Raw genomic sequence first — 12,864 nt, forward strand, 5'->3', positions numbered from 1 at the left:
GAGTAGAGTTATGGTAGGACAGGGGTACGTTAGACTAGAGTTAGGGTAGGTCAGGTGTATGTTAGACTAGAGTTAGGGTAGGTCAGGTGTATGTTAGAGTAGTGTTATGGTAGGTCAGGGGTACGTTAGATTAGAGTTAGGGTAGGTCAGGGGTACGTTAGAGTAGAGTTAGGGTAGGTCAGGGGTACGCTAGGCTAGAGTTAGGGTAGATAAGGTGTACATTAGGCTAGAGTTAGTGTAGGTCAGGGGAAAGTTAGAGTAGAGTTAGGGTTGGTCAGGGGTACGTTACACTAGAGTTAGGGTAGGTCAGGGGTACGTTAGACTAGAGTTAGGGTTGGTCAGGGGTACGTTAGACTAGAGTTAGGGTAGGTCAGGGATACGTTAGACTAGAGTTATGGTAGGTCAGGGGTACGTTAGACTAGAGTTATGGTAAGTCAGTGGTATGTTAGTGTAGAGTTATGGTAGGTCAGGGGTATGTTAGAGAAGAGTTAGGGTAGGTCAGGGGTAGATTAGACTCGAGTTAGGGTAGGTCAGGGATATGTTAGACTAGAGTTAGAGTAGGTCAGGGGTTTGTTAGAGTAGAGTCATGGTAAGTCAGGGGTATGTTAGAGTAGAGTCATGGTAAGTCAGGGGTATGTTAGAGTAGAGTTATGGTAGGTCAGGGGTATGTTAGACTAGAGTTAGAGTTAGAGTAGGTCATGGGTATGTTAGAGTAGAGTTAGGGTAGGACAGGGGTATGTTAGAGTAGAGTTAGGGTAGGTCAGGGGTATGTTAGAGTAGAGTTAGGGTAGGACAGGGGTATGTTAGACTAGAGTTAGGATAGGTCAGGGGTATGTTAGACTAGAGTTAGAGTAGGCAGGCAGGGGTATGTTAGAGTAGAGTTAGGGTAGGTCAGGGGTACGTTAGAGTAGAGTTAGGGTAGGTCAGGGGTACGTTAGATTAGAGTTAGGGTAGGTCAGGGATATGTTAGAGTAGAGTTAGGGTAGGTCAGGGGTACGTTAGATTAGAGTTATGGTAGGTCAGGGGTACATTAGACTAGAGTTATGGTAGGTCAGGGGTATGTGAGATTAGATTTAGGGTAAATCATTGGTACATTAGACTAGAGTTATGGTAGGTCAGAGGTAGGTTAAACTAGAGTTAGGGTAGGTCAGGGGTACGTTAGAGTAGAGTTAAGGTAGGTCTGGTGTATGTTAGAGTAGGTCAGGGGTACGTTAGAATAGGCTAATGGTGGGTTAGAGTAGGGGTCAGTTGTGCCAGAAGTGAGTTAAGGCTGTACCTGTAACCTGGTCCACCAGGATGCGGGAGGTGATGATGCGTCCGTACTGGGAGAACAGCTGCTCCATGTCCTTCTGGGTCATGGTCTTAGGCAGACCGCTCACATACAGGTTGGCATCACGGATAGATGCTGAACTGGGACGGGCGTACGATACCTACAGCACATCAAAGAAACACATTTTAATACTGATATCAAATCAAAGGTTTCCCATATCGTTATTGCACATAAAACCATATAGTCATTTTTTTATTTACCCAGGTAAGTTGAGTGAGAACACATTCTCATTTACAGCAACAACCTAGGGGAATAGATGAATGATCCAATTTTAAACTGGGGATGATTAGGTGACATTATGAGGGCCAGATTACCAGGGTTAACACCCCGACTCTTACAATAAGTGCCATGGGATCTTTTAGTGACCACAGAGAGTCAGGACACCCGTTTAACATCCCATCCAAAAGACAGCACTTTACACGGCAATGTCCCTAGTCACCGCCTTGGGGAATTGGGATATTTCTTTTAGACCAGGGGCTTCAGCAACAAGTCAGCAGTGGGATGCAGGGTGGTATGCTGCTGGCCTTGTAGCCGTGCATGAATATTCATTTCACTCGTCTTTTTTGTCAATGTGTGTGACTGTTTTTTGGAACGCTTTGTGACTGATTGTGTCCACCATTGTGCAAAGTTAACATTAGTATTCTATGGTGAGACTATAGTGTGACTTAGATTGATTATGAAAATGTCTACATATTCATGCGTTGGCGTGTATGAAAGCCAGTGAGAGAGTATGATAGATAGTGAGAGTCAGTGCATGGTTGTGAGTGGTCTGCCTGTTTGTTTCGGATGGAGGGAGAGGGAGCGAGTGTTGCCAGAGATAAGCTGATCTCCCCTCCATGTCCTGCCTCTTTCCTTTGTTTCCAGCCTCGAGGGAGAACAGCTCCACTGGCAACCAGCAAACAATATAAATAGATCACAAGACAGCATCCCCGACTATCAACTCACAAAAACATTCACTCCTTATTATATAAACACATACTCGCATATACAAGTACAGTATAACTTGAATGAATGTATTTTAGATATAAATATGGGACATTTCTAGTGACAGTGAACATTTAGATTGACATGTCCAGACAATATCGAGTATTATCATGCCTCGCATAACACATAGCCAATGGATGTATTTGACCCATTGAGTGTAGAGAGTAAAGTTTTCCTCATTGTAAATGGTGCAGTGAGTGTGCAGGACTTCAGTATTGGGTAGAGTGCGCGTGGACAGGGTGTGTGATGCAGTGATTGGGGGTGCTAGAGAATGGGAGAGGGGTAGCGGAGGCTTCCCTATAATTAACCCTCTCCCTTTCTCTCCCACAGTACAGATGGTGCCTACAGCCCATATGGCCTCTAATCCTGCCATTGGCATTCTGCTCCCCAAGCTACTCCCTACCCTTTACTCCTCCTGCCCCCTCCCGCCATCTCACAATGCTTTGGTGGAAATATGACATTTACTTGGTCATTGTTTTATGGCTGTATAATATTCATTGATTTTCAAAATAGCCCTCCTGATAATATAAATATATTTATATATTTTAACAATTGTAATAACAACATTAACAACAATAGCAATAACAACCACAAAATGTATACATTTTCTGGCATTTATATCGGCCCAATTATTTTGATATCATATTACTAACAGTAGTAATAATGTTATTATTGCCCCCTAAATACAATATATGTGTATTTTTGCAGTAACATAACTGAAATAATGATTAACAATATGATTGCCACCTGTCTGTATAACTCCAACAGCCCAACCCAGCTCCTGATGCTGTTGACTCTCTCTGCCCGTCTTTCAGAAGTCTGATTTGAACTAAGCCTGCGCTTTATCCCAATCTATGATCTACTTTGATCAGGTGGGAGGAGGGGGGCCGGAGGGACGGATGGAGTAGTGTTTAATCTGCCCCCCTCACCTCCTCCCCCTCCCACCCCCCATCCATTTTGGGGACAAAGAAGCCCCCTAATTAGGCCAGATTGGAGGCAGATGGGGGAGCCTGAACTGACCCCCGTGCCCCACAGTGAGACTCCCTGATTACATTTCCATCACAATCACCTCTGCATGCTGCTAGCCCCTTGCTTTCTGACCTCCACTCTCCCTCTCTCCACTCTCCCTCTCTCATTTCTTGTTCTGCTCACTTCCTTTGTTCCTGCGACCCCTCCTGTTTTTTCCTCCTTCCCCTCTTGTCACGTCTGCCTCTCTCTGCCTCTCTCTGCCTCTCTCTGCCTCTCTCTACCTCTCTCTGCCTCTCTCTGCCTCTCTCGCCACCTCCCTTTCTTTGAGTTGCTCCCTGCCTTTCTCCTGGTCTTCCGCAGCGTATTGAAGCAGTGAAGATGGAGAGTGGCGCAGGTTGAAAAGCAGGAAGGACAGGTGCTCTTACCTTAATTGTTTTGGTCTGCAGTTTGAGACCGTTGAGAGTGTTGATGGCCTTGTCTGCGTCATTGGGATCCACATAGTTTACGAACCCATAGCCCAAACTCTGGCCTAAATCGTTGAAAACAGATATCGATAATGGTCCTTTAGAAACTGCTTTTGCACCAAAATAACTGTACCAACAGGTACATATGCTGTATGTGATTATTTGTTATCCTCCAACTAGAAATAGATTTGGTTTGTCTGTCTATTCATCAACTGTACCTGCTGAAGCATCATGAATACCTGTAATCTTGTCTCGGACCAGTTTGCAGGATTCGATCTCTCCAATGCTACCGAACAGGCTCTTGAATTCCTCCTGGGTCATGTTCTGAGGCAGGTAGTTGACGATTAGGTTGGTCTTGCTGTCGTCTGTGGCACCGTTGGTGCTGATGACTGGCCCGTTAGGCAGGCTGGTTCCGCTCGGACCGTTGGACACCTGGGTTTCCATGGTGCTGATTATCTGCTGAGGAAAAGGAAGAATATAGAACCCTGTGTACAAATAATATACATCCGCAGTAATAACACCACAGTAGAGTAATGGTGGGCTGTTGTTAGTAGGCCTTTAATATAGGCTCATTGAATGAATGTCCGCTCTGTCATTGTCAGCTATGGAAGAGGTCAGACATCAGCTGAGGGGGTGGAAGGATGCGAGGCAGGGATAGCAGTCGGCTACACACAGACCCCTCTCTACCCCCCCCCCTCCTCCCCCGCTCTTTCTCTCTCTCGCTGCCTCTGGCCCTGCAGATGTCACAGTCCTTTTTCCCCGTTTCCTCCTCCCATCCCCCAGCCTCCATCCGTCCATCCACAGGGTCAAACAGCATTACATCATTACAGGGTCCTAGGTATTGGTGGTGGGGCAGGTGGGGCAGTGGGCGTTGGGACGGGGAGGTTGACATGGCAGACAAAAGAGAAAGTGACATTGTCTAATCTGCTCAGGCCTAACGTCTCGGAAGGCTGTCATGTAGCCACATGGAACGTTTCAACCCCCAAAATACATTTGGGCTTTTAGTGTGCTCACCTTCTTTTGTAAGTGAGTGTTTTGTGACTCCGACTCAAACTTGTTTGTGCGAGTGGATGGAGTGAGTGAGTGTGTATTTGTGCCCACTAGAGGTGTGTTGGTGTCATTGTGTGTTGCTCTGGAGTACACCATGTTGCTTCATTTGACCCACAGGGGATTGTCTTCATGGAACAGCTGTGTGTGCTGGTCAAAAACTAAACTTCCCGCTATCTCTCCTTTTCCCTCCCTCTCTTCCTCCATCTATTCCATTCATCCGCTCCTCCTTTTCACCATTCTGTCTCGAATATAACTGTCTTTTGACATACTGTGTAAACAAGCTAGTACAAATATGTCCTCCCTGTACTACTGGCCTCCTGGGCTCAACACAAACTGATACAAATATTTTGGCTCCCTGTTCCATTTCCTGGTATAGTGTACCTGGGAAGTGTGGTTTAAATAAGTACCATTATTCAAGCTGGTATCTGTGAGCCTGGCTGGCATGGTGACTGCAGCTCTCTGACTGGTGGGTGTTATAAGGCATCTACCGCCAAAGCTCCAGTAGGTCTCACAGTGTAGCCTAAGCTTCTAGAATTATTTGAGGAAGGTACAATATTACCAGCAGCTTTACTACTGTTTGTCTGTTGTTTTGGTTATATCATTTTCCCTTTTGCGTGGCAGGGTTTACTTTTGATGTTTATCCATTCAACTTAATGGAGGAGACAGAATAGTGTTCCTTTTCCCTTGCTATGGACATATTACTCTAAAAGCATTCATTGCTTTGATGATATTCCCCAAGCCCTGTTGTAGCTCTTAGTGTCCCCCATCTTGTTTCCCCCCTCCGTGCTCATGCCCCTCTCTGTCTCGCTCTCTCTCTGTCTCTCTCTCTCCTCCTGCTAACCTGATTTCTGCCTTGAGCTGTACCTTGAACCATGTTGCCCAGGTAACAGCGGCTTCAAGACTGTCGCTAATGGCTGGCTGACTTTTGGTTGTGTGTGTGTGCGTGCGTGCGTGCGTGTGCGCGCGCGGACAGAAAGATAGAGGCAGAGTGAATGAAATAATCCATCTCTGTTGGGCAGATATTGTTTTTCTCCATGTATTAATATTCGATGGCTTTGCGGAAGCAGAGAATATATTTAAGTCAAATTGACATTGACAGGGAGAGAACATCAGAGGGAGAGGAAGCGGGAAAGGGAAAGGGAGTGAGTTATGACAGCCTAAAAATAAAACACTGCAAACACACATAGCTAAGCAGCACATGAGAGCTGCTGCAAAGTAGACTAGCCATCCATCATACAGTACACATGTTATGGGCTTCTTTGGTCTCGACTAGAGCAGTATGATCTGCTGATCTATGAACTGCACTGGAACAGAACATGGACAGAAGGTTCTACAATACCCAGTTAAAAGATCATCCTTCATGCATAATGGTAAAGAACAAATAGTCCACATGGGTATGATAAATAGATGTAACACACACAAGTCCGAAACGAATAGAAATATGAATATTTTCTGAATTTACCACAGAACGGACCAAATATTACAGCCCTTTGCAGAAAGACACTAAATCCCAGCAAATTTGACTTGTCAACTGAAATAGACCTCAGTGTGGCAGTCCAGGCATCCACAGTGACAAGTTCTAAAGTTATATAATTCCCAGGCTCAGACTGGCCACAGAGACACAGAGGGAGAGACTGGCTGACACAAGCAACATCTAACATCACCCTGACATCTCCATGCCAAAAAGCAGGAGGATGACAAAAACAGAATAGAGTGCTTTTAGGATGCTACAAATAGAACAAGTCGTAATTTTCATCAGAACATGTTAGCCTTTACAAAGAAATTAGTGGAAAATATCAACTACATCAATAACAATATCCAAGTACTGATATGGCAAGGATGTAGGCAATTACCCATCAGGTCATAGATAAAGGCCCAACCAGCCCACCTCTGATAGGCTAATTTTGTTAATGAATTCTGTTGCTAATCATGATGAATGACAACAAAGAGAGTAACCATACACAAACGCATTAAACACACCACCCCCAACACTTTCAGATTTCTGCTGTTGGTTGGGCCAGCTCTTCTTCTCCTTGTCCCGGCACTAGATGTGCCTTTCTTTTTCTATTTCTGGGACCTGAGAGATCTCCCTTAATATTTAATGGACTGCATCATCAGCATCGCCTACACATGGACCCAGACTCGCACGCAAACAAGAGCCCAGAGCCCTACCTCCTCTCCTCTCTCTGCCTGACGAGTGGAGTGAGCACAGCACACAGACCACCTTGACAATGCTCAATTACAAAACACAGCAACATTACATGACCCAAATGTCCTTCTGTAGCTCAGTTGGTAGAGCATGGCGCTTGTAACGCCAGGGTAGTGGGTTCGATCCCCGGGACCACCCATACGTAGAATGTATGCACACATGACTGTAAGTCGCTTTGGATAAAAGCGTCTGCTAAATGGCATATATTATTATTATAAATACAGATACTGGCAGCGTGGTCTTCTTCAAATGGTCTTTCTCCTTGTCTATATACACGACTGCTGTTGCTTTCCTACAAGTGGAAGATGAAGACCTGTCCTAAGAGGAAAAGCAGCAGTCTGCCACATACAGTATTCGGGCCAGCTTTTGTCATGTCCCGATAAAGGTCAAAGCATGTGATGTGATTACCCTTTACGGAAATCACTGTGGTTGTATCAGCCAGAAGACTGCGTTCAGATGGAACTGAGATTCTCATGCTAAGGCCTCATTGTTCCTAAGTGTACTAATGGGAATCAAACACAGGTCCATACATTGGAGTCAAGACTGCTCTCTACATTCTAAAAAGGGACTTGTCAAAAAGGTTATTTCCTGTTGGCAACAACACCATCAGAAAATAATAGGTTCTGAATATTTCATGTTATTTAGGAGTTGTTGGCTTCTCTTTTTCATCAGTAAACCCCTATTGCAGACACCGTTGTACCACAATACAACCCGCCTAAAATGGTAGTGCATTAGTCTCATTTGAGTAACTTGAAAAATACATTTGAAAAATCTAATTTCATGGAACCACCAAAGACAGGGGATTCACTAAACTACGGTTTAGCTTCAAGAGAAAGGCCTCGATTTTCAATGCTTTTTTTCTCTTTCTCATCCTGGTTTTTAAAATATACATCAATCATTCTTTTGGAAGGCCTGAATCGCAAGTGGATTCTAGGCTGGGGTTGTAAATGGGCCTTCTAAATAACACAGATTACAGGATTATCCTAAACAAAAGGCATTAGCCACACTCTCTGCAGCTTAAAGGGATCATGGTGGCAGCTGTAAAACAACAGGACAACACAAGTCACAGCCCAACACTCACAACCTTAGCCTTCATACAGTCAGTAACTAATGCTCTGCACTAACACTCATTTTTAATAGGTCTATATATATCGTTTTCTTTCAGTGTTATATTAGGAAAAATGTGATGTTTTAAAATAATTTCCCCGTTTGTCAATGCATTTTATGACACAGACATAAGCCATGTTGCAAATTCCCTGTGAGTGTGTTTGTGTGTGTAGCTTTCGTCGAAACCAGGGGCGCTATCCAGAGTGCTGAAGTAGGGAGTGGCTTTCAGGCGATTCCGTTTGAGGCCAGAATGCATTGTCCAAGCCATCGAGCCTTTTCTGTGACATTTCAAAATGTTTCATTCGATTCTTTTCACGCATTTAAAAATGTTCGCATTTATATTACACAACATCGTCTACCCCTTTCCCTTATTTTGTGAAAACAAGACATGTGCGCTCTGTAGGAATTCACAAACCCTAGCGCCTTTTTGCTGAATAAAGGTATTGAAATAACCAAACAAAAGAGCCACCCGTTCCTCCTCTTCTCGCGCGCAGAGACTATGGCAGCTCTATGAATATTAATGTAAACAGTAGCGCTTTGTGTCATGGCCAGGGGCTGCAGGACGCTCCGGGAACAATGAACGCCACAATTTCCAACATCCTTTCGCTCCAGTAAGTCAATCATACGCCTAATAATAATAATAATAACAATAATAATGTACAACATATATTTTTAGGACATATTAAGAGGGAAAAATCAAATTCGGCCTACAAAATGATCTTCGCTCAGTTTAGTAGATATTTTCTTTGTTGCTGTATTATTTCCACGACCATGGCTGTCAATTACTTCAATTTACGGGGACAGTAGTAGGCTTGGTTATACCATGCATGACTTTCGTGACAACATGGCAATTGAGGTCTCTTATTCTTATGTAGGCCTACGAGTCTATTTCAGTTCCCTATCTTGAAGTAAATCTAGAGTATTTCAAAATAAATCCAAATCTATTTAGGCTAAACCTGATTTTGCCTTCCAGTCATACTCCATTGTTGGATTGATTTTCTAGACGAAATCATTTGACAATACATGTCAATACAGGATACATCTTATATTATAAACTCATAGCGTCAGTTCTATTTAGGCTCGTTTACACTTGGTGGCCTACTGTCCTTGTCCTTGAATCGCGGAAGCGCCCTGGGAAGGTTATCTGACTCAACTGTTTTATTTGCTTGGCACTGCGGTACAGGCAATGCTCACGGAGGACTGCGGAACATGTGGACAGGAGCTATAGGCCTACGTGCATGACGCTGACTGGGCTCTGGGCCTGCCTGTTAGCCCAGCTCCACGGGCAAACACTGATGAAATAGAAATGGGCTACTATTCAATAAGGACAGCTGAAACATACTGAGGCTATAGGTCTAGGTAATTATCAAGTGGGCTATCGATTGAAATAATTGCATTATTATGATCTCAAAGATTTAGGACTTGCAAAATAAGTCTGCTCTTCAGTTTATAAACATGGTCGTGCTCGTGCTATATTATGTAGGCTACTAGATTTTATTTTGGGCCTACACGACCATCGCAGTAGGCTACCAAGTCCCATGGAATGGTCATTCGATAATTTATGTTGGCCTATAATGCATATAATTTATAAATGGCCGTATTTGTGTTTTTGGTTGCAACAAATTATTATATCCCTTTGGATATTGTAGCAGCCTATTGTTTAAAAGAGAAAATGTGGTTCTACCTGCACCTGTCATTAAAATATGTAAATTAAGTCGATAGAACATAGGCACAAAGCCTACCTGATAAATATATAGCATTTTATATAAAGCATAAATATAGAGCATAGAAATTAGTTATTTAATCACATTTGATATATTTAGCTTGCTCCTTGCACGCCGGATTTACTAAACCATGAGAACAACACAACGGTAAATCATTCCACCTGCTGACAGGAATAAATTGGAGGCAGCGTCATTAAGTCAAGAGGATGTTTGGAGATGAAAGCTTTGAGACCAATAGCCAGCGCGTGCCATCATTACGCGCTCGAGTCCAGCAGAGGCACGCCCAATTCGGCCGTCGGCTATGAGCTAGGCTAATTTAACGCTGCTAAGGCTACATAAACCCTTTAACAGGCGTGATTCAAATGGGCGCTAGTTTAAAAAAAAAAAGTGTTATGATGGATGGGTAAAAATGGGCTCGTAAAAAAAGAAAACTCTAGTCGCCATCCCTCGTTTCGCGGCCTCTGAAATTTCCATCCCATTTACTCCGTTGCATCGCAACAAGAACCCTTAGGAATTTTGACTTGCCTGATTCAATCCAAACCAATGTATCCGTAATCCCCCCCCCCTCACTGAGTGACTCGACCCTTTTTCTTTGCCTTGCTCTCGATGGGCCCTCAGCCTCCGAGGCATCATGTTTTGTCTCAGAAAGCATCCATGTGCTGTGCCAGGCAGGGCAGGCGGAGAAAGACATTCCTCCCCCCACCACTCTCTACGCCGCTCAGCAGCAGCAGCCGCACGCGGCCTCAGCACCCTCTGCCCCCTACGCCCTTATCGAAAAATGTGTATACAAATAATGCAGCCATTGATTTTGATATAGCCTAGTGGGCCTATGATAAGCAAATATATCGTCCTCTATAAAATGGCAGAATAAAGCATTTTGCTCTCCAGCGTCGAAGATGCAGGCAGGGATGGAGCCTCGCGCAGGCAGCCGTGGCGCATCCCTCAGCATGACATTACTAATTGCCAGCATCGATCGTTAATCTTGTCAAGAAAATATCCCATAACCGCGTGAGCAGTAGTATAAGCCTATTTAGGCCACTATAGCTTACAAATATTGTGTGTAATACATGTGTGTTTGTTTATACCAGTATTATAGCTAGCTAGCCTATCAAAGATACCACATTGTATCATATATCATATAATATGTGTATATATACATAGGGCTGTATGCATTCATGTATATATGTTTGTGTACAATACAATCAAGTGGAAAACAAAGGGTCTGCGCTCCAGAATGTAGCCTATGCAATGCATGCTGCTGCTACAACATCCACCATCCTTGCAAATAGAAGAGAAAAATGAGGCATATACGTACAGTAACCATTCTTGACATACAATGAGAGTGATCTAGGTCCTTCTTCGTTTCACAGGTCTTCAAGCCGTAGGTTGAGTCAATACTATGATCTGTGGTCTTTATATTAGCTGGCCTGTGTATTTACTGTGGAGAGGCCGTGTCCAAATCCAAAAGGGAAAAAAAAAGAAAAAAGGAAAAAAGACAATGTTCACCAGGGGAATCTCAGCCCTTGGAGATTGGTAGGTGTCCTCTGTAGGGTGAAAATGAGGAGAAAGGGGTTTTCTTCAGGATGATGATGAGGGAGAGCTTTCTCTCCGAGTGGCGTGGGCGACGGTTCAGAAAAAAGAGAAGCAGTGATCCCCAGCAGGGTGTGTCCAGGGGAGGGTGTTGTGGTTCGGCTGTGTTCTGTGTGTAATATTCCCAGCTCCTCTTGCAGTCTCCTTCTGTGCCTCTGCTGCAATGTTCTTCTTTTATGCGTCCTTCTGGCTGGCAGAGCGCGCTCCTGATTGGCTAATTGTGCAGGGAGGGTACTACACCGCAGCCATTGCAATGCGCTCCTCTCCCATTATCCCCTTCAGGAGAGATCACCAGAGCCCCCCCCCCCTTTCTCCTCCCATCTCACTGCCCCCCCCCCCTCCATCCATCCCTTCACTCCCTCCTTCTCCCTGCTTTCTTCCTGCCTCCCCCTCTCCACACACACATGCAGAGCTGAGTGAATAGAGGCTCCACCTGCACTATCAGAACAGATGGGTGCAGCAGAAGACAGTAGCTTTCTCTCTCCGTCTCTCTCTCTTTCCCTACTCTCTCTACGTGTCTTTTCTTCATCCCTAATTTTCCCTCGTATCCCTCGTATTGGACAAAATCAGTGTTTTAGCCTTTGTCCTTGTGAAAAAAGGACTGTGTGTGTACATTTGCACAGGGAGTCTACCATTTTAATGCAGCCAATCACAGCATAAACAAACAAAAATGGCAAACCATTCAAATCAGGGCGTAATATGTAGCCAATATCAAAGCAGGAAATCACCAAAGCTGACTAATGGGTTGAATGAGGGACCCCTTCCTATTGGCTGTGTTTTCCTCTACAGTTCTAGTCATGTGCAGGGCAGATGGGGGACTAGTAGTGAGTCAGATGCAAATATTTGGATTTGGCTCCTGAATTGATCTGTGTTTAGATTCAATATATACTTCAAACATGAACTGTTATGTTATGAAAATGAAGAAAGGCATGTTTTGTATAGACAAAAACCCAGCCATGGCAGTGGTAGTGTTAGACAGTATAGTACTCAATGTTTCTGAAACATCCTTCTTTTGAGGAGTTGTCATCTCTCCATCCATCCCTCCCTCCCTCCCTCCTTCCTCCACAGCAGTGAGTGTGTGGTGAGTGCAGTGCTGACTGAGACAGACTGTTTGGTCTCATCTATAATGCATCCTTTGCCCCAGGACATGATGTGTGACAAATGACCTATTTCTGCACAGATCGCCACAGGGCCTTGACCCTGAGGGTGCGTGTGTGACTGCATTTGTGTGTGGTGTGTGTGTGTGTGGGGGGGGGGTGTATACATAGGGGGTTGTTGTTGTTGAAGGGTTAATTAATATGTATATACCAGGCGATGTCAGAGGAAGGCCCTAAAAATGTCAAAGACTCCAGCCACCCTAGTCATAGACTGTTCTCTCTGCTACCACACGGCAAGCGGTACTGGAGAGCCAAGTCTAGGTCCAAAAGGCTTCTTAAT

General features: G+C 44.4%; 1 protein-coding gene across 1 annotated transcript; it reads right to left on the reverse strand.

Moving 5' to 3' along the window:
• Positions 1–1,276: 1,276 nt before the first annotated feature.
• On the reverse strand, positions 1,277–11,598 carry LOC124029859 (ELAV-like protein 3; the record flags this gene model as incomplete). Its single annotated transcript, XM_046341426.1, has 4 exons — positions 11,153–11,598; positions 3,987–4,206; positions 3,709–3,812; positions 1,277–1,430 (listed from the first exon to the last, which is right to left on the reverse strand). Coding segments are annotated over exons 1-4 (496 nt in total), but the record flags the coding sequence as incomplete, so codon positions are not given.
• Between the last annotated feature and the right edge of the window lie 1,266 nt (positions 11,599–12,864).

This window comes from Oncorhynchus gorbuscha, unplaced genomic scaffold, assembly GCF_021184085.1.
Source record: "Oncorhynchus gorbuscha isolate QuinsamMale2020 ecotype Even-year unplaced genomic scaffold, OgorEven_v1.0 Un_scaffold_7944, whole genome shotgun sequence".
NCBI classification, from domain to species: Eukaryota; Metazoa; Chordata; class Actinopteri; order Salmoniformes; family Salmonidae; genus Oncorhynchus; species Oncorhynchus gorbuscha.